Source organism: Scyliorhinus canicula, chromosome 28 (assembly GCF_902713615.1).
Source record: "Scyliorhinus canicula chromosome 28, sScyCan1.1, whole genome shotgun sequence".
Classification (NCBI taxonomy): domain Eukaryota; kingdom Metazoa; phylum Chordata; class Chondrichthyes; order Carcharhiniformes; family Scyliorhinidae; genus Scyliorhinus; species Scyliorhinus canicula.
The window spans coordinates 1,770,811-1,793,072 of NC_052173.1; the positions used below are offsets into that span (position 1 = coordinate 1,770,811).

At 45.0% G+C, this 22,262-nt stretch overlaps 1 protein-coding gene and 1 long non-coding RNA gene across 3 annotated transcripts in view; both read left to right on the forward strand.

The window, feature by feature from the left end:
* timeless (timeless circadian clock) overlaps positions 1 to 22,262 on the forward strand; it is a 77,001-nt gene that overhangs the window by 12,019 nt on the left and 42,720 nt on the right. For both annotated transcript variants that reach the window (XM_038786510.1, XM_038786509.1), the window contains exons 5-12: positions 2,833 to 2,895; positions 3,271 to 3,372; positions 9,616 to 9,771; positions 12,115 to 12,248; positions 13,092 to 13,179; positions 15,332 to 15,508; positions 17,843 to 18,060; positions 18,708 to 18,811. In XM_038786510.1, the coding sequence (XP_038642438.1) occupies positions 2,833 to 2,895; positions 3,271 to 3,372; positions 9,616 to 9,771; positions 12,115 to 12,248; positions 13,092 to 13,179; positions 15,332 to 15,508; positions 17,843 to 18,060; positions 18,708 to 18,811 (1,042 nt within the window). The remainder of the gene's footprint in view (positions 1 to 2,832; positions 2,896 to 3,270; positions 3,373 to 9,615; positions 9,772 to 12,114; positions 12,249 to 13,091; positions 13,180 to 15,331; positions 15,509 to 17,842; positions 18,061 to 18,707; positions 18,812 to 22,262) is intronic.
* Positions 9,817 to 10,729, forward strand: LOC119958173. The gene is made up of 2 exons (XR_005458972.1): positions 9,817 to 10,223; positions 10,579 to 10,729. It is a non-coding gene; the product is annotated as an uncharacterized LOC119958173 (long non-coding RNA).

Consider the following 22,262-nt stretch of genomic DNA (forward strand, 5'->3'; position numbering starts at 1 on the left):
CAGGTGAATTGCTGAGCTCAGCTGTGTTCTGGTGGGGTTGTGGGGTACAAAAAAGTTGACGGTCTGCCTCAATAGGGCAGGAGGAAAGGATAAGTCGCCCTGATACATACTTCTCTCGAGTATTGCTCAGTAGACAATCATAAACCGTCAGCCAGAGTGACTTAAAAGAGGTGGGGTTACTGGTTGGTTGGGGAGATGCCTAACTTGTCAGAAATTTTAAAAGTCATTTTATTGGGCAATGCAATGACTTCCAGTAGGATTATTTAGAGTCATACAGCACAGAAAAGGCTCTTTGGCCCATCGTGTCTGTGCTGGTCAAAAACAACCACCTAACTTAATCCCATTTTCCAGCCCGTTGTCTTGTATAACTTGGGATCGCAAGTGCAAGGGCTGGTTTAGCACACAGGGCTAAATCGCTGGCTTTGACAGCAGACCGAGGCAGGCCAGCAGCACGGTTCGATTCCCGTAGCAGCCTCCCCGAACAGGTGCCGGAATGTGGCGACTAGGGGCTTTTCACAGTAACTTCATTGAAGCCTACTTGTGACAATAAGCGATTTTCATTTCATTTTTCAAATACTTCTTAAATGCTATGAGATCCCTGCCTCCACCACGATTTCAGGCAGTGCGTTCCAGATTCCCACCACCCTCTGGGTGAAAAGGTTTTTCCTCACACCCCCTCTAAACCTCCTGCCTCTCGCCTTAAATCTATGCCCCATGGTCATTGACCCCTCCACCAAGGGGAAAAGTTTCTTCCTGTTTACTCTATCTGTGCCCCTCATAATTTTATCCATCTCAATGACGTCCCCCCTCAGTCTCCTCTGCTCCAAGGAAAACAACCCCAGTCTATCCAGGGGCTGTTTAGCACACTGGGCTAAATCGCTGGCTTTGAAAACAGACCAAGCAGGCCAGCAGCACTGTTCGATTCCCGTAATGGCCTCCCCGAACAGGCGCCGGAATTTGGCGACTAGGGGCTTTTCACAGTAACTTCATTGAAGTCTACTCGTGACAATAAGCGATTTTCATTTTTTCATTTTCAATCTCTCTTCATAACTAAAACTCTCCAGCCCAGGCAACATCCTGGTAAATCTCCTGTGCACCCTTTCCAATGCTATCACATCCGTCTTATATTGTGGATTCCAGAACTGCACAGTGGCCTAATCAACGTTTTATACACTTCCAGCATTGCCTCCCTGCTCTTAAACTCTATGCCTCGGCTAATAACGGCAAGTATAGAACATAGAACAGTACAGCACAGAACAGGCCCTTCGGCCCTCGATGTTGTGCCGAGCCATGATCACCCTACTCAAACCCACGTATCCACCCTATACCCGTAACCCAACAACCCCCCCTTAACCTTACTTTTTAGGACACTACGGGCAATTTAGCATGGCCAATCCACCTAACCCGCACATCTTTGGACTGTGGGAGGAAACCGGAGCACCCGGAGGAAACCCACGCACACACGGGGAGGACGTGCAGACTCCGCACAGACAGTGACCCAGCCGGGAATCGAACCAGGGACCCTGGAGCTGTGAAGCATTTATGCTAACCACCATGCTACCGTGCTGCCCATAAGTATACCATGTGCCTTCTAAACCACTGTATCCACCTGATCTGCTACCTTAAGGGACGACGGGTGTACATGCACACCAATGTCCCTCTGATCCTCGGTGCTGCCGTTTATTATGTATTCCCTTGCCTTGTTTGTCCTGCCCAAGTGCATCACCTCGCACTTATCCGGATTGAATTCCATTTGCCACTGATCAGCCCATCTGACCAGCCCGTCTATATCCTCCTGTAATCAAAGGCTATCCTCCACTATTTATCACCAATTTTCATATCATCCGTGAACTTCCTGACAATCCAATTGAGGATGATTGTTTCCCTGTGCTCATTGGGAGTGCAAGCCTTGGGGGGTGGGTAGTTTACTAGCATGTGGATAAAAGGTCAGTCGGTGTGAGACTGACTAGAAAGAAGTAAGCTGTAGCCGTGCCTCACGTTTATAATGTTGTGCTAATAAATGTCTCCACAACTCGCCTTGGGACTCCCCGTGCCTTTATTAAACTGATCAACCGTCCTAAATTATGTCCTATATGAATCATTTATACAAACAGCACGGATCCCACTGCACCCTCGACCATCACCCTCTACTTCCTGCCACTTAGACAATTCTGGATCCAATTTGTCAAATTTCCCTGGATCCCCTGGGCTATCCGTCTCACATGTGGGACCTCGACAAAAACCTTGCTTAAGTCCAAGTAGACTACGTCAAATGCATTTCCCTCATCTCGTGTGTGAACACTGACACAAAACTATTCATTTTGAACCCTACCTACACCCTCCGGCTCCCCACACACCCTGTGGTCCTTAATGGGCCCGGCTCTTTCCCTAGTTATCCTTTTATCCTTAATGTACTTGTAAAATAATTTAGGATTTTCCTTTATTTTACCTGCTAGTATCCTTTCATGTCCCCTTTTGATCTCCTGATTTCCTTTTTAAGTTCCCTCTTGCACATTCTATACGCCTCTAGGGCTTCTGCTGTTTTGAGCCCTCGATATCTGCCATAAGCCTCCCTTTTTCTCCTGATCCGATGCTGTATATCCCTCGATATCCAGGGTTCACTGGATTTGTTGGTCCCACCCTTTTTCTTGATTGGAACGTGTTGGCCCTGTACTCTCCCTATTTCCTTCTTGAATGCGTCTCACTGTTCAGAAGTATCTGCTTGTATTGAAATCTAGAATGATTTGTAGCTTGTACGTAATTAATTGCACCTTTTTGTTTTGAAGAACTCTGAATTTCGAGTGTAATTAAACCATTGTGTTTATGTTGTAGGCATTTGCAGATGAAAAGGTGTTTGGAGTGCTCAGTGAAAAACTTTATGATCTCTTGCAGTTGGTAAGTGAAAATACAACTTTATTTAAAAGAAAAACTGACCTGGGGTAGGTCAATGGGTAAAAGCATCTGCTGCTGTGTTCCTCAGCCATACACAGATTTTGGGTTTGGTTGGCGCGGAGCTTGTGTGATCTCAGGCAGCACAGCACTTGGGTTCCTACGTTTGGCCTCAATCTTCCCTTGGTTGGGGAGGAGGAGGCATATGGACACAAGTTTCTGCTACTGATTACTGTTCTCTTGCTAGAAACTACACATGGATGTCCATTGAGGGCAGGATTGAAGTGTTACCTGTTGTCAAGAAATGCTTGTTACAAGAATTTCCCACATGGTTGTGAGGGTGTTTCCTCCCCCACTTAATGCATGATGTTTCTGTAACAGGATTGGGAGCAGAGGCAGGAGGAGGATAATCTACTGATTGAAAGGATCCTGTTGCTGGTTCGAAACATTCTACATGTACCGCATGATCCTGAAGAGGAGAAGGTATGAAGAGAGATTGGTTTGACTGGGCCTGTATTCACAAGAGTTTGATTGAAACATAAAATTCTAACCGTGCTGGACAGGCGAGATGTCGGGAGGATGTTTTCCCTGATTGGGGAGTCTGGAACCAGGGGGCACAGTCTCGGGATACGGCATAGACCATTTAGGACTGAGATGAGGAGCGATGTCTTCACTGAGAGGGTGGTGCATCTGTGAAAGGGCTGTGGAGGTCAAGTCATTGAATAAATTTAAACCGGAAATAGATTTTATAAACATTTTAATGGTATCACGTGTCAATTCTTGGAAAGAGAAACCAGCGACCTCTGTTTAAACCCCTCAGATCCTTGAGCTGCAAGTCATTCATTCATTTCCCTTACTGGGCTGTGATTGACAATTTCCATGTGCACAGCTGTCAGCCTTGCTTCATTCATCTTCCTTTACGGTTGAGTAACTCTGAAGTGCTCTAACCACAATGTTTATAAACATCAATCACTTCAAAGAGAGTTATGTGCTTTCCAATCACCCCCTTCAAGCTTGACGATTTTGAAATGGTCAGCTGGAATTTGACAGCGGGAGAGCAAATCTGTAATTCAGCTCCAGCAGGAGAATGTCTTCTCCCAAATGGCGAATCTCGCCCAGTGTTCCTGAGAAATGTCTCCTCTATTCTTTTTCTATGATACCTCCTATAGTCACATAACAGTTTACGACTTAAAACTGAGGATGTGAGATTTTTTTTCATTTCTATTCTGTACCTAATCTGTTTTTGCATCAAACCTCAAGTTGTAGATGGATTCTTACCTGTGTTACGATAGGGAGATGTAAGGAAATGTGGGCGGCATGGTAGCACAGTGGTTAGCACTGTTGCTTCACAGCGTCAGGGTCCCAGGTTTGATTCCTGGCTTGGGTCACTGTCTGTACGGAGTCTGCACGTTCTCCTCGTGTCTGCGTGGATTTCCTCCGGGTGCTCTGGTTTCCTCCCACAGTCCTGAAAGACGTGCTTGTTCGGTGAATTGGACATGCTGAATTCTCCCTCCATGTACCTGAACAGGTGCCGGAATGTGGCGACTAGGGGATTTTCACAACAACTTAATTGCAGTGTTAATGTAAGCGTACTTGGGACAATAATAAAGAGTATTATAAATTGGATCGAAGATGTAGTGGGCAATTTGGGGGTTAACAGACTGAGGGTAAAACTGTTAGCACATAGTCAGAGGTATATACCCGCACCTGAGTTACATTGTCCCATTCAGACTTAAAGTTGCTAATGGGAATAAACATGATACCCCTGTTCAGCCGGGGTGATTCACTGAAGATCCACTGTCCTCTGGGACACTCTGATCTGACCAGCCATTAGTCCATTACAGAGTCTGATGGCATCTTTTGCCCGTAAATTGGGAGATTAGTTGCATATTCATAGCATAGCCCTGTTCTGTGTAAATGAGAGTGGGTAATAAAAAGCCCAGATAGCAATGATGAGTTCAAGTCTACACACCAAAGGACAGAATCATTGTTTGAGGGGCTGGGCGGTATTCGGAGAGAAAAAAAGAATCCTGTTCGAACAGGTGGGAGCAGAAGGATTTGGAAAGCCACGAGGAGAGGTCATGAAAAGCTGCCACAGAGACCGGCTTTCAGAAAGGAGCTGCACTAACAGCAAGAGTATGTTCTGTAAATGCAAGTATCATTGTTGTCTGCCTGCATAAGTGGAGTTGAGAGCTGTATGTTCATTTTATATGTTGGCTAATGGGAAATTGTGTTTTAGGGTTAAGAGATACATGTCTTTATTATGTAAGCTGTTCTTGTTAGGTTTGAAGTTTAAATATTGTGCGGAATTTACCGGCAGTTCAGGCCAGTGGATATTCTGGTCCCACCGGTACATGGGTTTCCTGGCGACGAGGGGTGCAGCCAGTAAGAAATCCTGTTGACAACGGCGGGACCAGAATATCCCGCTGGCTGGCCGCCGAAAAACACGTGGCGGATTGTGTGGTAAATCCCGCCAATTGTTTTTTCTTTTGATTTCATAAAGTTTTGATTGTTTAAAAAAAAAACCAAGTCCTATTTCTGAAGCAATAACTCCTGGAGCAAATCGATCTTTCTGCACAGTCTTAAAATTTAAAAAACGAAGAGCAGCACGGTGGCGCAGTGGGTTAGCACTGATGCCTCACGGTGCCGAGGTCCCAGGTTCGATCCCGGCTCTGGGTCACTGTCCGTGTGGAGTTTGCACGTTCTCTGTGTCTGTGTGGGTCTCACCCCCCACAACCCAAAGATGTGCAGGGTAGGTGGATTGGCCACGCTAAATTGCCCCTTAATTGGAAAAATGAATTGGGTACTCTTTTTTTTAAAAAAATTAAAAATTATTTTAAAAACGTTGCGGGTGTGGTCCAATATCTTAGCAATCTTTGGATCTGATCTGGCACTTGCTTATTCCAGTTTGGCTCTGGTTTGGTCAGGAAAATGATTAAAGGTAGCACATGTCTATGACTGACATGACTTGGGTGCGTTTGGGAGGCATCGCAAATGGCAGTAACAAACCTCAGCTGGCAAACTACAGCGCGCCATACTGCACGGGTTTGTTTCAACATTTTTGGCGAAACTGCTGAAATAATATGGATTTCTCTTGAGATTGGGAGATGAAAATAGCCTCACATTTGTTGAATTGAAAATTCCTGAATTGTATTAAATCTCCAACCCCGAGATCCAATTGAAGTGGGAAGTACGGTACCTACCTCACTGAACTTTCACAAACTTGCTGATTTATCTGTTCTGTATCTTGTTAAGTCACAAGCTGTAAAGTCAATATTAAACTTTTTAATGAGCAAATTAACTAACTTTCCATCAATGATAAAACTGTTGAAAGGTTCACGCATCAAGAATAAAACACTCAATAAATTCTTGCTTCTTTGTTCTGCAATCATTGGAGTTTGGTTCCATGTGCTGGAAACTGACTCCTCACCCAAGTCGTTTTTCATAGAATGATGGACACAGAAGGAGGCCATTTGGCCCATCATGTCTGTGCCAGTTCACTCCAGCATTCGCTCAGCTGGGGCCACTCCGCAGACCAATTTTTTTTCTCTTCAAATAATCGCTTCCCTTTTGAAGTCCCTGATGATTCTACCTCCATCACACACTTAGGAGATTGCAGATCCAAACCACTCATTGCGTTAAAAAAAAAACATTTTTCCTCAAAAGCATATAAAGTGGCAAAGATTGCTGGGAGATTAGAGGACTGGGAAATCTTTAGGGGGCAACAGAAAGCTACTAAAAAAGCTATAAAGAAGAGTAAGATAGAGTATGAGAGTAAACTTGCTCAGAATATAAAAACAGACAGTAAAAGTTTTTACAAATATATAAGACAAAAAAGAGTGGCTAAGGTAAATATTGGTCCTTTAGAGGATGAGAAGGGAGTTTTAATAATGGGAAATGAGGAAATGGCTGAGGAACTGAACAGGTTTTTTGGGTCGGTCTTCACAGTGGAAGACACAAATAACATGCCAGTGACTGATAGAAATGAGGCTATGACAGGTGAGGACCTTGAGATGATTGTTATCACTAAGGAGGGAGTGATGGGCAAGCTAATGGGGCTAAAGGTAGACAAGTCTCCTGGCCCTGATGGAATGCATCCCAGAGTGCTAAAAGAGATGGCTAGGGAAATTGCAGATGCACTAGTGATAATTTACCGAAATTCACTAGACTCTGGGGTGGTCCCGGTGGATTGGAAATTAGCAAACGTGACGCCACTGTTTAAAAAAGGAGGTAGGCAGAAAGCAGGAAATTATAGGCCAGTGAGTTTAACTTCGGTAATAGGGAAGATGCTGGAATCTATCATCAAGGAAGAAATTGCGAGGCATCTGGATAGAAATTGTCCCATTGGGCAGACGCAGCATGGGTTCGTAAAAGGCAGGTCGTGCCTAACTAATTTAGTGGAATTTTTTGAGGACATTACCAGTGCAGTAGATAACGGGGAGCCGATGGATGTGGTATATCTGGATTTCCAGAAAGCCTTTGACAAGGTGCCACACAAAAAGTTGCTGCATAAGATAAAGATGCATGGCATTAAGGGTAAAGTAGTAGCATGGATAGAGGATTGGTTAATTAATAGAAAGCAAAGAGTTGGGATAAATGGGTGTTTCTCTGGTTGGCAATCAGTAGCTAGTGGTGTCCCTCAGGGATCCGTGTTGGGCCCACAATTGTTCACAATTTACATTGATGATTTGGAGTTGGGGACCAAGGGCAATGTGTCCAAGTTTGCAGATGACACTAAGATGAGTGGTAAAGCGAAAAGTGCAGAGGATACTGGAAGTCTGCAGAGGGATTTGGATAGGTTAAGTGAATGGGCTCGGGTCTGGCAGATGGAATACAATGTTGACAAATGTGAGGTTATCCATTTTGGTAGGAATAACAGCAAACGGGATTATTATTTAAACGATAAAATATTAAAGCATGCCGCTGTTCAGAGAGACTTGGGTGTGCTAGTGCATGAGTCACAGAAGGTTGGTTTACAAGTGCAACAGGTGATTAAGAAGGCAAATGGAATTTTGTCCTTCATTGCTAGAGGGATGGAGTTTAAGACTAGGGAGGTTATGTTGCAATTGTATACGGTGTTAGTGCGGCCACACCTGGACTATTGTGTTCAGTTTTGGTCTCCTTACTTGAGAAAGGACGTACTGGCGCTGGAGGGTGTGCAGAGGAGATTCACTAGGTTAATCCCAGAGCTGAAGGGGTTGGATTATGAGGAGAGGTTGAGTAGACTGGGACTGTACTCGTTGGAATTTAGAAGGATGAGGGGGGATCTTATAGAAACATTTAAAATTATGAAGGGTAATAGATAGGATAGATGCGGGCAGGTTGTTTCCACTGGCGGGTGACAGCAGAACTAGGGGGCATAGCCTCAAAATAAGGGGAAGTAGATTTAGAACTGAGTTTAGGAGGAACTTCTTCACCCAAAGGGTTGTGAATCTATGGAATTCCTTGCCCAGTGAAGCAGTTGAGGCTCCTTCATTACATGTTTTTAAGGTAAAGATAGATAGTTTTTTCAAGAATAAAGGGATTAAGGGTTATGGTGTTCGGGCCGGAAAGTGGAGCTGAGTCCACAAAAGATCAGCCATGATCTCATTGAATGGCGGAGCAGGCTCGAGGGGCCAGATGGCCTACTCCTGCTCCTAGTTCTTATGTTCTTATGTTCATGTTGCCTTTGGTCCTTTTGCAATTCACCATAAATCGGTGTCCCCTGTTTGTCGACCCTGCTGCCAGTGGGAATGGTTTCTCCCTATTTACACTGTCCAGATCTTCATGATTTTGAACGCCACTATCTAATCTCTCCGCCTTCTCAAACGTGAACAACCCCAGATTCTCCAATCTATCCACGTAATTGAAATCCCTCATTCTTGAAACAATTTGTGTAAATATTTTCTACACTCTAATGCCTCACATCCTTCCCAAAGTGTGGTGCACAGAATTGGACACAATACTCCAGTTGAGACCAAACCAATGTTTTGTAAAAGTTCACTCTAACTTCATGTGTGAGTTGATTAGAACTATGCCTTGTGGATGGTGGTTACTTGTGTTCTGTAAATAATTTGGAAAATGCTTTGAATAAAAATATATTTTTTTAAACTTCACGTGTGAGTCTAGGCATTGAGCCTCAGCGGAGGAACTGAGTGAGCAATCCAAGTCTAATCCTGTCCTCGTACAGATGCACTTTTCATCCCAGATCAGTGGCTAGTGATCAGAGCCGAAGCACAGACTGATTTTTTTCTTCTTTTTCTCTATTGCCCCCCAAAATAACCCACTTCTAGCATCAAACCTTCCTTTATGTCTCCGTTCAGTCCTCTGTGAACCTATCTACTGTGGTAGCTCAGAATGTTCTTCACATTGGGGCTGAGTGTAAAGGCAGATGACAAGCCCCCCAGGTCATAGCCATTACTACAATACAAAAGAAACATACTGTGAATGGTTCTGATGAAAGGTCACCTTGACCTGAAGCATTAACTCTGTTCTCTTCACTGACGCTGCCCGACTTGCTGAGTGTTTCCAGCGTTTTTTGTTTCTTGGCCAGTACTCCCGTGTTACTAGGCGACAGATAAAAAAATATCTGAACTGACTTTTAAAAAAAAAAAGACCATTCATGCAACTTGGCAAGCAAGCTCCCTTAAACATCACACCTTGACGATATTTTACTTCTTGAATGTTCAATTTTGAGTGTAATTTTGCTTTTTCTATTGTTTACGTCCACTTTTATTTTTCACGCAGAATGTTGATGATGATGCCAGCGTGCACGACAAGGTGTTATGGGCGATGCACATGAGTGGGATGGATGATCTGATTAAGTTTCTAGCTACTTCCCAGGAGGAGCAACAGTGGGCCATGCACATACTGGAAATAATCTCCCTCATGTTCAGAGATCAGGTCAGTGCTGAATCATACGTGGTATCATAGAATTCACAGTGCAGAAGAGGCAGGAGGCCAGCGCTTAAAATGGTGGCTGCTCTCTGGGTTTGTGTCCAGCTCCACCACTGCTAATCAGTGAAACAAAAGGAACCGAAGCCTCAAGCTGACCTCTATTTAGCATTTCAGGATAGGAGAAAGTCTGGACTTTGAACACTTGAAAGTGCTAACAGGATGGCCATTTTTGTCAAGAATCTTCTCCAGGTCAACAGGTCTCTGTGGCAGTTGAGCAGGTGCTCACTCTTCTATTGGCCATCGACCTGTTCTGTGACACATAAGCATTTGAGTACCGTGGTCACAATGAGGCCCCAAATTGGACCAGATTCTCTCAAGGTGATTAGATCGACTGCCGTGCCTTTTCTTGAATCAAGTCCACTACCGGTTGTACAGGAAATTGCAGGAATGAAAACAAGGTGCAGCAGGGTAGCATGGTGGTTAGCATAAATGCTTCACAGTTCCAGGGTCCCAGGTTCGATTCCCGGCTGGGTCACTGTCTGTGTGGAGTCTGCACGTCCTCCCCCTGTGTGCGTGGGTTTCCTCCGGGTGCTCCGGTTTCCTCCCACAGTCCAAAGATGTGCAGGTTAGGTGGATTGGCCATGCTAAATTGCCCGTAGTGTCCTAATAAAAAAGTAAGGTTAAGGGGGGGGTTGTTGGGTTACGGGTATAGGGTGGATACGTGGGTTTGAGTAGGGTGATCATGGCTCGGCACAACATTGAGGGCCGAAGGGCCTGTTCTGTGCTGTACTGTTCTATGTTCTATGTTCTAAGGTCTTCTCTAAAGAAACGCTGCAAGGACTGCTTCTTTGTGCGTAGGCGGGGACGTTTGTTTGTGTATTGCAAGACCCATCCCAGGCACAAACAGAGACAGGGCTAACCTGGCGATTTGAACTTTAATTATAATACATTGTAATATGGAAATGTAAAAAAAATAGAATTTATAGTGCAGAAGGAGGCCATTTGGCGCATCGAGTCTGCACCGGCCCTTGGAAAGAACACCCTACTTAAGCCCCATACCTCCACTCTATCCCCACACCTTTCCCCGTAACCCTACCTAACCTTTTTTTGGACACCAAGGGCAATTTTAGTATGGAGAAAGGGGAAGCGAGAGAAATGGAATCTGATTAATGAGAATGCTGTTTTGGCCTCAATCAAAAGAGTTTCTTTCTTTAAAATTTAGAGTACCCAATTCTTTTCTCCCAATTAAGGGGCAATTTAGCGAGGCCAATTCATCTACCCTGCACATCGTTTTGGATTGTGGGGGTGAGACCCACGCAGACACGGGGAGAATGTGCAAACTCCACACGGACAGAGACCCAGGGGCCGGGATCGAACCTGGGTCCTCAGCACCATGAGGCAGCAGTGCTAACCACTGCGCCACCGTGCTGCCCCAGAAGAGTTTCATACCAGTGCGCAATGGAATGATAAACACCCTTTCATGCCCACTCCTCTGCTCACATTCCCTGATTTGAGTATTGGCTCAGTGGATAGAATTCTTGCTTCTGAGTAAGAAGATTGTGGGTTTAAGTCCCACTCCAAAGACTTTAGCACAAATATTGAGGCGAATGTTCCAGTGGGAGTACTGAGGCAGCACCATACTTTGTCTTTGAGATCAAACATTAAACTGAGATCTGTCTGTCCTCTCGGGTGCATGCCATGGATCCCTTGACACTATTTCAAAGAAGAGCAGGAGAGTTATCCCCGGTGTCCTGTCCAATATTTATCCCTCAATCAACATCACAAAAACACATGATCTGCTCATTATCACCTTGTTTTTGGGACTTTGCTTTGTGCAAATAGCTTGTTGTGTTTTCTACATTATGACAGTGACTGCACTTCAAACATGCTTAATTAATTGTAAAGCACTTTGGGACCTCTTCAGGTCATGAAAAGCACTATAAAAATGCAAGTCTTTCCTTCTTTGTGTACCTCTGTAAGGAGATAATTGCCCCAAGCTGCTCTTAAGTATGTCCCAGTGGCATCGCGAAGGCCTGAAAGCAGGTTGCTATGTGGTGCTAGAAGAGAATGCCTTTTAATTTGATTTGTTTTTGTTTTTTCGTCTTCATTGAATCTTGTTGAGATCCTGAGGCCAATTGTAGTATATGTCCACTGCCCTCTCTGAAATTGGTGCAGGTCAAGCCTTTCGTAACTCTGTATCTTGTTGGTTATGCATGTACCAACTGAGCTAGCAGCACAAAAAGAGTAACACACAAGCATGTCCTTGCAAAGAAATAGTGGACTTTCTATTTTGGAAAATAGAGTGAAATAAATTTCACTGGAGTAGTCATTTTGGAATTTGTCCTATAGAAACCTGACCAACTTGCCACTACAGGGCAAGCAAAAACTGTGAAGGAGAAAGACAATGAGTCCAGAGAGCTCGAAATCTTAAAGCAGAGAGAGCTGGCTGCGAAGAAGAAAAGAACCTTTGAAAGAGGGACCAGGTGAGAATCAAGACGGATGAGAAATTTGAAATTTAGCGTTGCAGAGGGCCCTTTGCTCATCAGGGTGCTGCGCTTGATTTGAAAGGGGCATAGGTTGAAGAATTGGTACCACCATGTAGTAGTCCTATGTCTTACCTGAATCCCCTTCAAGTGCTAGAAGCATGGAAAGAGAGGTGTAGGGAAGAGTGTTTCAGTGCTTGGGGTCTAGGCAACTGAAGGCATGGCCACTACTGGTAGAACAATTACAATTGGAGATTAGAGGAGTGCAGCTATCTTGGAGTTTTTAAAAATTTGTTCATGGGAAGGAGGTGTTACTGGCTAAGCCAGCACTTATTGCACGAGCAGCTACTATTAACGCTATTAATGAGCAGCTTTCCTTCTGCCCCTGCTCTTCCCTCCCCGTGGGAAGCTTGGGTATGGACTTTTGTTTTTCTTTTTTAAAAAATAAATTTAGAGTACCCAGTTATTTTTTTTTCCAATTATGGGGCAATTTAGCGTAGCCAATCCACCTAGCCTGCACATCTTTGGGTTGTGGGGACGAAATCCACGCAAACACGGGGAGAATGTGCAAACTCCACACGGACAGTGGTCCAGAGCTGGAATTGGAACCCGGGTCCTCAGCGCCGCAGTCCCAGTGCTAACCACTGCGCCATATGCCGCCCTAGCCTGGGTATGGACTTGATCACTCATGTCTACCTATCCTTTCCCCAAAAAACAGTGCTGTTTTATTTAGCTCCCAGGCAAGCACATTGCTGATCCAAAAAAAGGCACAAGTATTAAAGTGGAAGATATTTTTTAGACTGTGATTTCTTGTTTACTGAGTGTCTACTTTGTTTGTTTTAGGCATTCTCGTTTTGGGGGGACATTCCTTATACAAGGCTTGAAGTCGATTGCAGACAGAGATGTTGTTTGCCACATGGGTGTCCACAAAGTGAGTGAAAGTGTGACAGCTATTAAGGAGTTTAAAAAAAATATATACTAGCCAGTTTACTACACTCCCACTTATCAACAATGCCAACCAGTTCAGGTAGGATAAGAGGCAGCATCTTAAACTATATCTTGACATTGATATTTCAGAAGATTTTGAAGCAATACTCCTGGGTAAGGCCTTTTCTTGGCTTTATTCTTGATTATTATCAGTCTGCAAAAAACACTCCTAGTATCAAAAAATTTAAATCAAAGTCACCAGCCTCTCGAGCGTAATTAGGAATGGACAATAGGGCAGCACGGTGGCCTAGTGGTTAGCACAAGCGCCTCACGGCGCTGAGGTCCCAGGTTTGATCCCGGCTCTGGGTCACTGTCTGTGTGGAGTTTGTACATTCTCCCCGTGTCTGCGTGGGTTTCGCCCCCACAACCCAAAAAAAATGTGCAGAGTAGGTGGATTGGCCACGCTAAATTGCCCCTTAATTGGAAAAAATAATTGGGTAATCTAAATTTATTTTTAAAAAAGGAATGGACAATAAATGCTGGCCTTTCCAGTGACGGCCATGTCCCCTGAATGAATAAAGTAAAACAAGTGCCTGTTTTCTTGCATTGAAAGATGGCAGCCTCGATCTGCAGTGTGTTCTTGGCAGGTTTTAAACTCTGCTCAATAGAAGTTTCAGACCGTTGTAATTTCAAACCTGTGATTCAGAAAGTACTGAATTACAATGCAAGTGAAAAATCTGAATTTTATCAAATTCATAATGTTTTGGTAGTTAATGTTTATTGACAATTTTCACAATTCCTTTGGTAGTTGGTTGTATCATATTATTCCCTCGGAATATGTGCTATTTTTAAGAAAAAGAGTAAATAGCATCATTGGATATCCCATGGTGCAGGTTCAGTAACGGCGTATGTTGTTCCAATTTTCTTTTCTTCTGCAAGACCCATTTTATGTAAATTTAGAGACAGTATGTCACAGCTGAACCTGATCCTTACTCTTGATCTTACTCACTTGATGTGCACGTCCTCCCTCTATCCAATGGGATTAACAAAATAGTGATCAGGAGCAGCTTTTTCTCCGTTGGCACTCCTTCCCCCACTACATAGAATAACGTGTATTTCTAAGTGCCTTTACCCTAGTACCATATCACACGCGCTTACATACACACTGCCCAACAGCAACATGGCTAAGTTGGGTCTAGCCCGGCTAAAATCAGCTAATTCGGCACAAAATGGGGATTGAGGCTGGGCAACTTGGTTGGTAGGCTCTGTATCATGCAAAATTTCTCTACGCAACAGTTCAAAAATCCATAATTACAGTGGTTTTGGTTCCTTGCTGGTTGGCATTGTAGAAAGCCGCCATCATATTCCGAATTGCCAGAACAAGTTACTCAGAAATCGGACACTGATTGTGTTAGAAGTTAAATCTGCACACTCTCTCCACAGGGAGACAGAACACTTACCCACGGGCATAGGTTGGCAGAGCTGAGGCTGATAGGTCCACCAGTGCAAGATGTGCACTGTTGGAATCTGAAACATGCAGTTGGTGGAATACTGGTCAATTTATTTAGCTAGAACCACTCTTTTTAGGGCATTGGTTATCTGGAGCTGAGTGTAAAGAATCCATGTCCCCAGCAATGGCTATATCCCTCCAGGTTTCATTAGTGAGTCAGGCCAGCTGATCTATTGACAGTGTCCTGCAATACTGCTGAACTGTCTGATCAGATATGATTACAGAGCCCTGACGCACAGTATTGACTTGATTCCAAATTCCCATCACCAGTTGGGTTGTCTTGAAGCTATCTATCTCGGGTACCTTGCTTTTTCTTTCCACCCACCCCTTGACCAGACAAGAAATTATTGTACACTTTCATTAGTGCTATTCATATATTATCCTATTACTGAATCTCTCCCTTCCTTGAAGGGCATTCAAAATTAATGGAAGGCTTTTATAAAATAAAAAGTATTATTGTCCACACCACATAGCTTTGCCTGTGGTGCTCTTAATGTTATTATGTTGGGCCATTTGCTCACTTCTTCAGAGGTGGGGGTACAGTATGTGAACTGAAGTAAGTCCAGGGCAGGAGATGTAGTAAATTTATTTTTCACTCTATTTAATCAGTTTCAACATTTGATATTCTCATCATAAATCTTCTTAGGTGAAAAATTACAGCCATGACTGTGGCAAGAAGATTAAAAGAGTGCCAAAAAAGAAGCAAGCGGCAAAAGAGGTGGAGAGCAAACGGCGCTCTGCTCTGAATGTCAGGCTGTTCCTGAAGGAATTTTGTGTTGATTTCTTGGAGAATTGTTACAATCGGCTCATGTACGTGGTTAAGGTATGTGGTTAAGGAAATGAAAGAGCGTGAGAACCATTTCTTTTTCATTCTTTCTGAGAAGCGGGCATCACTGGCAAGATCAGTATTTATTGCCCATCCCTAATTACCCTTGGGAAGGTGTTTTGCGGGGGGGGGGGGGGGGGGTGAGAACTTGCAAAGTGCAATGTTGACAAATGTGAGGTTATCCAATTTGGTAGGAATAACAGCAAACAGGATTATTATTTAAACGATAAAATATTAAAACAGCCGCTGTGCAGAGAGACCTGGGTGTGCTAGTGCATGAGTCACAGAAAGTTGGTTTACAGGTGCAACAGGTGATTAAGAAGGCAAATGGAATTTTGTCCTTCATTGCTAGAGGGATGGAGTTTAAGACTAGGGAGGTTATGCTGCAATTGTATAAGGTGTTAGTGAGGCCACACCTGGAGTATTGTGTTCAGTTTTGGTCTCCTTACCTGAGAAAGGACATGCTGGCACTGGAGGGTGTGTAGAGGAGATTCACTAGGTTAATCCCAGAGCTGAAGGGGTTGGATTACGAGGAGAGGTTGAGTAGACTGGGACTGTACTCGTTGGAATTTAGAAGGATGAGGGGGGATCTTATAGAAACATTTAAAATTATGAAGGTAATAGATAGGATAGATGCGGGCAGGTTGTTTCCACTGGCGGGTGAAAGCAGAACTAGGGGACATAGCCTCAAAATAAGGGGAAATAGATTTAGGACTGAGTTTAGGAGGAGCTTCTTCACCCAAAGGGTTGTGAATCTATGGAATTCCTTGCCCAGTGAAGCAGTTGAGGCTCCTTCATTAAATGTTTTTAAGGTAAAGATAGATAGTTTTTTGAAGAATAAAGGGATTAAGGGTTATGGTGTTCGGGCCGGAAAGTGGAGCTGAGTCCACAAAAGATCAGCCATGATCTCATTGAATGGCGGAGCAGGCTCGAGGGACCATATGGCCGACTCCTGCTCCTAGTTCTTATGTTCTTATGAGTGCTGCCTTTGTCCTTCTAAGTGGTAATGGTTGTGGGTTCGGGAGGTGCTGTTGAAGGAATCTTGGCAAGTTGCTGCATTGCATCTTGAAGATGTTACACATTATTGCCTCTGTGTGACCGTGATGGGGGGAATGAATGTTAAAGGTGGTGGATGGGATGCTGATCAGACAGGGCTGCTTCATCCTGGATGGCGTTGAACGTCTTGACGGTTGTCAGAGCCGCATTCATCCAGGTAAGTGGAGAGTGATCTCTCACTCCTGATTGGGCCTTGTAGATGATGGTGGACAAGCTTTGGGGGGGGGGGGGGGGGGGGGGGGGGGGGGGGGGGCGGGGGCTGAGTTACCCGTCTCTGACCTGCTCTTGTAGCCAAGATATTTAAATGGCAGCTCCAGTTCCGATGGTAATGCCATGGGGTGAAGGTTAGATTCTCTCTTGTTAGAGATGGTCATTGCCTGGTACCTGTGTGGCGCAAATGTTGCTTACCACTAATAAGCCAAAACCTGAATATTGCCCAGGTCTTTCTGCATGTTAGCATGGACTGCTTCAGTATCTGAGGAGTCACAAATGGTTCTGAATATTGTGCAGTCATCAGCGAATATCCCCATTTCTGACTTTATGATGGAGGGAAGATCATTGATGAAGTAGCGGAAGATGGTTGGCGCAAGGACACTGCCCTGAGAAGCACAGTAGTGTCCTTTTTTTTTTCCCCCTTCCAGAAGATTTGCGTTTTAAGAAATAGCAGTGACCTCAAAACGTAATTTAAACGGCAGACATAAAGAAGCTTTGCTTCATATAATAGAAGGTTCTCAAGTTAATATGCAAGTTCTGCTATTAGGATTCTTTTTAGAATATGCCAGCTAGGGTCTCCCTATTATTAGTGAGACCTAAGCAGCCTGGCAGCTGCTCAACGACAGAGCTGCGAGAGAGAGGCGATCTAACTCTCTGGTAAAGCACAGTAAGAAGTCTTACAACACCAAGTTATAGTTCAACATGTTTGTTTCAAACACTAGCTTTCGGAGCACTGCTCCTTCCTCAGGTGAATGAAATGGTACACCATTTACCTGAGGAAGGAGCAGTGCTCCGAAAGCTAGTGTTTGAAACAAACCTGTTGGACTTTAACCTGGTGTTGTAAGACTTCTTACTGTGCTCACCCCAGTCCAACGCCGGCATCTCCATATCTCTGGTAAAGAGCACAGTGTCATCTTTCTTGGAGAGGTGAGCTAGAGGGACTCGATAAAGACATCATAGGTAGAAGTGACTGAAATAATGTGACTAGAAGCAATTACACAGGAATTGGACGCATACACAAAGACTTTTAATATTATCAGGGTGTGCTCTTTCAATTTCTAGGACAACCTTATTCGTGAGAAGGCGCAGCAGTTTGATGAGACCTACTACCTCTGGGCCATGTCATTCTTCATGGAGTTCAACCGGGTGCATACATTCTGTCCTGAACTGGTGTCGGAGACAGTCAGCATTCGAGCATTTCACTTTGTGGAGCGCAACATCACCAACTACTACGAGATGATGCTGACTGATAAGGCAGCGGCCAGTTCCTGGTCAAGACGGTACGGTGAATTAATTCCAGCAGTTGAAATTGTGAAACTGCTGGGTTTATCAACCATTTCTATTAGCTTGAGTGGGGGCAGAGATGAAATGTCAGACACACTCTGAATTCCACCCTGTTGTATTTATCATATTTTATTTATTTTTCCTCATCCAGTTTTATCTCCCATTCTTTCATTTACATTTCCTTGGGTACAGTCCTGGGCTGATCTCTGTTACATTGCTACAGTGGAAACCCTGACATCTCTGTTCCATGTAATTATTGTATTTTTAGTGCTGTCCTAATATTGGTTAATTCAGGGCAGACTAGATTCAACCTAGGATTTTCTCAGGCCTCTTGCTGAATTCTGTGCATGTGTACTCACTGAACCACTGGGTAGCTTTGACAGATTATTTTTAACTTCAGATACAGAGCAAGCTCTGGTTTCTGGTGTAAGTTACGTTATGGGTAATCTTTGCTTCACTTGTTAGTGCCAAAGTGCAATTTCTCAAAATCTTTCTCGATCCCCAGTAACTGCCAGAGTGAAATTGGCAGGACATCTGTCCTCCATCACCTTTGTGTCTCGTCATACTCTGCATCATCTAATATGCAACCAAACAAAACGGGACTACTTGTACTTCAGTTTAAACAATTCTTCTCTTCTTTCAGAATGCACCTAGCACTGAAAGCTTACCAAGAACTGCTCAATACAATCAACGAAATGGACCACGCCAAGGATGGAAATCTAAGAGAGAGTGCCAGAGTTATCAAATGTAGGATTTTGTTTTTAAATATGTCATAAAATTCCACTTAGCAAGGTGTGCTTGAATACAAGTTTGAGCTGAACATTTGTGAAATGGAGCCTCCCTGCCCTCAAACTGTTAACTTCTACTTTCTTATGGTTCCATGGACTGTCTCTGGCACCTCATGCCCTTTATTCATGTGTGAGACTAGCCCAGGGAGTAGCCATCGAATGGCTCACATTGCAGAATCTGCCTTTTATAGAATTTACAGTGCAGAAGGAGGCCATTTGGCCCATCGAGTCTGCACCGGCTCTTGGAAAGAGCACCCTACCGAAGGTCAACTCCTCCACCCTATCCCCATAACACAGTAACCCCACCCAACACTAAGGGCAAATTTGGACACTAAGGGCAATTTATCACGGCCAATCCACCCTAACCTGCACATCTTTGGACTGTGGGAAGAAACCGGAGCACCCGGAGGAAACCCACGCACACACGGGGAGGATGTGCAGACTCCGCACAGACAGTGACTCAAGCCGGAATCGAACCTGGGACGCTGGAGCTGTGAAGCGATTGTGCTATCCACACTGCTACCGTTGCTGGAATGGCTCAAAGGGGACATATCGGTGTGTCTGGGTGTAACAGACTGTCAGCAGTTGGATTGCTTCTTTGCATAATGCTGCCTGTATGACTGGACAACACAAGGCAATATTGGTCAAGGTGTAGGTTTGGAAGGAAGTCCTCCTTACTAACACCTGGGGGCTTGTGCCAAAGCTGGGAGAGCTGTCTCTCAGACTAGCTCAGCAACAGCCTGACATAGTTATACTCACAGAATCATACCTTACAGACAATGCCCCAGACACCATTATCGCCATTCCTGGGTACGTCCTGTCTCACCGGCAGCACAGACTCAGCAGAGGTGATGGTGGCACAGTGATATACGGTCAGGAGGGAGTTTCCCTGGGAGTCCTCAACATCGACTCTGGACCCCATGAAGTCTCATGGCGTCAGGTAAAACATGGGCAAGGAAACCTCCTGCTCATACCACATACTGTCGTTCTCTTTCCCCCCCCCCAATCATTTCTCCATGTTGAACACCACTTGGAGGAAGCACTGAGGGTGGTAAGGACGCAGAATATGCTCTGGGTGGAAGACTTCAATGTCCATCATCAAGAGTGGCTTGGTGCACCACAGACCAAGCTGGCCAGATCCTAAAGGACGTTGCTGCTAGACTGGGACTGCAGCAGGTGATGAGGAAACCAACAAGAGGGAGAACCATACTTGACCTCATCCTCACTTGCTGCAGATGTATCTGTCCATGACATTATCGGTAGAAGTGACCACCGCACAGTCCTTGTGGAGATAAAGTCCCGTCTCCACATTGAGAATACCCTCCTTCGTGTTGTGTGGCACTACCACCGTGCTAACTGGGATAGACTTCGAACAGATCTAGAAACTCCAGACTGGGCATCCATGAGGCGCTGTGGGCCATCAGCAGCAGAATTGTATTCAACCACAATCTGTAACCTCATGGCCTGGCATATCCCACACTCTACTATTACCACCAAGCCAGGGGATCAACCATGGTTCAATGAAAAGTGCAGGAGAGCACGCCAGGAGCAACATCAGGCATACCGAAAAATAAGGTATTAACCTCGTGAAGCTACAACACAGAACTACTTGTGTACCAAACAGCAAGTAATAGACTGAGCTAAGCGACACTGGCATCTACCTGGTACTATGGAAAATTGCCCAGGTGTGTCCTGTGCACAAGAAACAGAACAAATCCAACCCAACCAATTACCGCCCTATCAGTCTACTCTCCATCATCAGTAAAGTGATGGAAGGAGTCATCAGCAGTGCTATCAAACGGCACTTACTCAGCAATAACCTGCTCACGGACACTCAGTTTGGGTTCAGCCAGGGTCACTCATCTCCTGACACGGTAGCATGGTGGTTAGCACAATTGCTTCACAGCTCCAGGGTCCCAGGTTCGATTCTTGGCTTGGGTCACTGTGTGGAATCTGCACATTCTCCCCGTGTGTGTGTGGGTTTCCTCCGGGTGCTCCGGTTTCCTCCCACAGCCCAAAGATGTGCAGGTTAGGTGGATTGGCCATGATAAATTGCCCTTAGAGTCCAAAATTGCCCTTGGTGTTCGGTGGGGTTATTGGGTTATGGGGATAAGGTGGAGGTGTGGACTCCTTCTGCACAGTAAATTCTACGAACCTCATTACAGCCATGGTTCAAACATGGACAAAAGAGCTGAATGCCTGAGGTGAGAGTGATTGCCCTTGACAGCAAGGCAGCATTTGATAGAGTATGGCATCAAGGAGCCCGAGTTAAACTGGAATCAATGGGAATCAGGGGAAAACTCTCCGCTGGCTGGAGTCATACCTGGCACAAAGGAAGTTGGTTGTTGTGGTTGGAGTTCAATCATCTCAGCTCCAGGACATCACTGCAGGAGTTCCTCAGGACAATGTCCTCGGCCCAAGTAACATTCGCACCACACAAGTGCCAGGCAATGACCATATCCTACAAGAGAGAATCTAACCATTGCCACTTGACATTCAATGGCATTACCATCGCTGAATCCCCCACAATCAACATCCTGGGGGTTACCATTGATCAGAAACTGAACTGGACCCAGCCACATTAATACTGTGGCTACCAGGGCAGGTCAGATGCTAGAAATCCTATCCCCAAAGCCTGTCCACCATCTACAAGGACACAAGTCAGGAGTGTGATGGAATACTCTCCACTTGCCTGGATGAGCGCAGCTCCAACAACACTGAAGAAGCTCAACACCATCCAGGACAAAGCAGCCCCGCTTGACTGCTCCTCCTCCCACAAACATTCAAACCCTCGAACAGTGGCACCTAAACCTTGTACTCACCCGGTGTTCACAGTTGGCAGCACAAATCGCTGGATAGTTCTTAAAGGCAGGTTATAAATTTTGCCCTAGAGGAGCCTGTGAATAATATATCAAAATGCTGATGTCCTGCCACAAAGGCTTTCGCATCCTGCTTCAACTATGAGTCCTTCAAGTTGAGGATGCTTCATATACAGTTAGAACTAAAATTGGTGCCATGTACCTTGATTACTGAGGTGGTAGAGTTTTTCAGTGGAATGAGGTTATGGTGCAGGGAGAAAAGTCCTGCAGAAATTATGTTGCTATGAACCACCATGCAGGGTAGCATGGTGGTTAGCATAAATGCTTCACAGCTCCAGGGTCCCAGGTTCGATTCCCGGCTGGGTCACTGTCTGTGTGGAGTCTGCACGTCCTCCCCCTGTGTGCGTGGGTTTCCTCCGGGTGCTCCGGTTTCCTCCCACAGTCCAAAGATGTGCGGGTTAGGTGGATTGGTCATGGTAAATTGCCCGTAGTGTCCTAATAAAAGTAAGGCTAAGGGGGGGTTGTTGGGTTACGGGTATAGGGTGGATACGTGGGTTTGAGTAGGGTGATCATGGCTCGGCACAACATTGA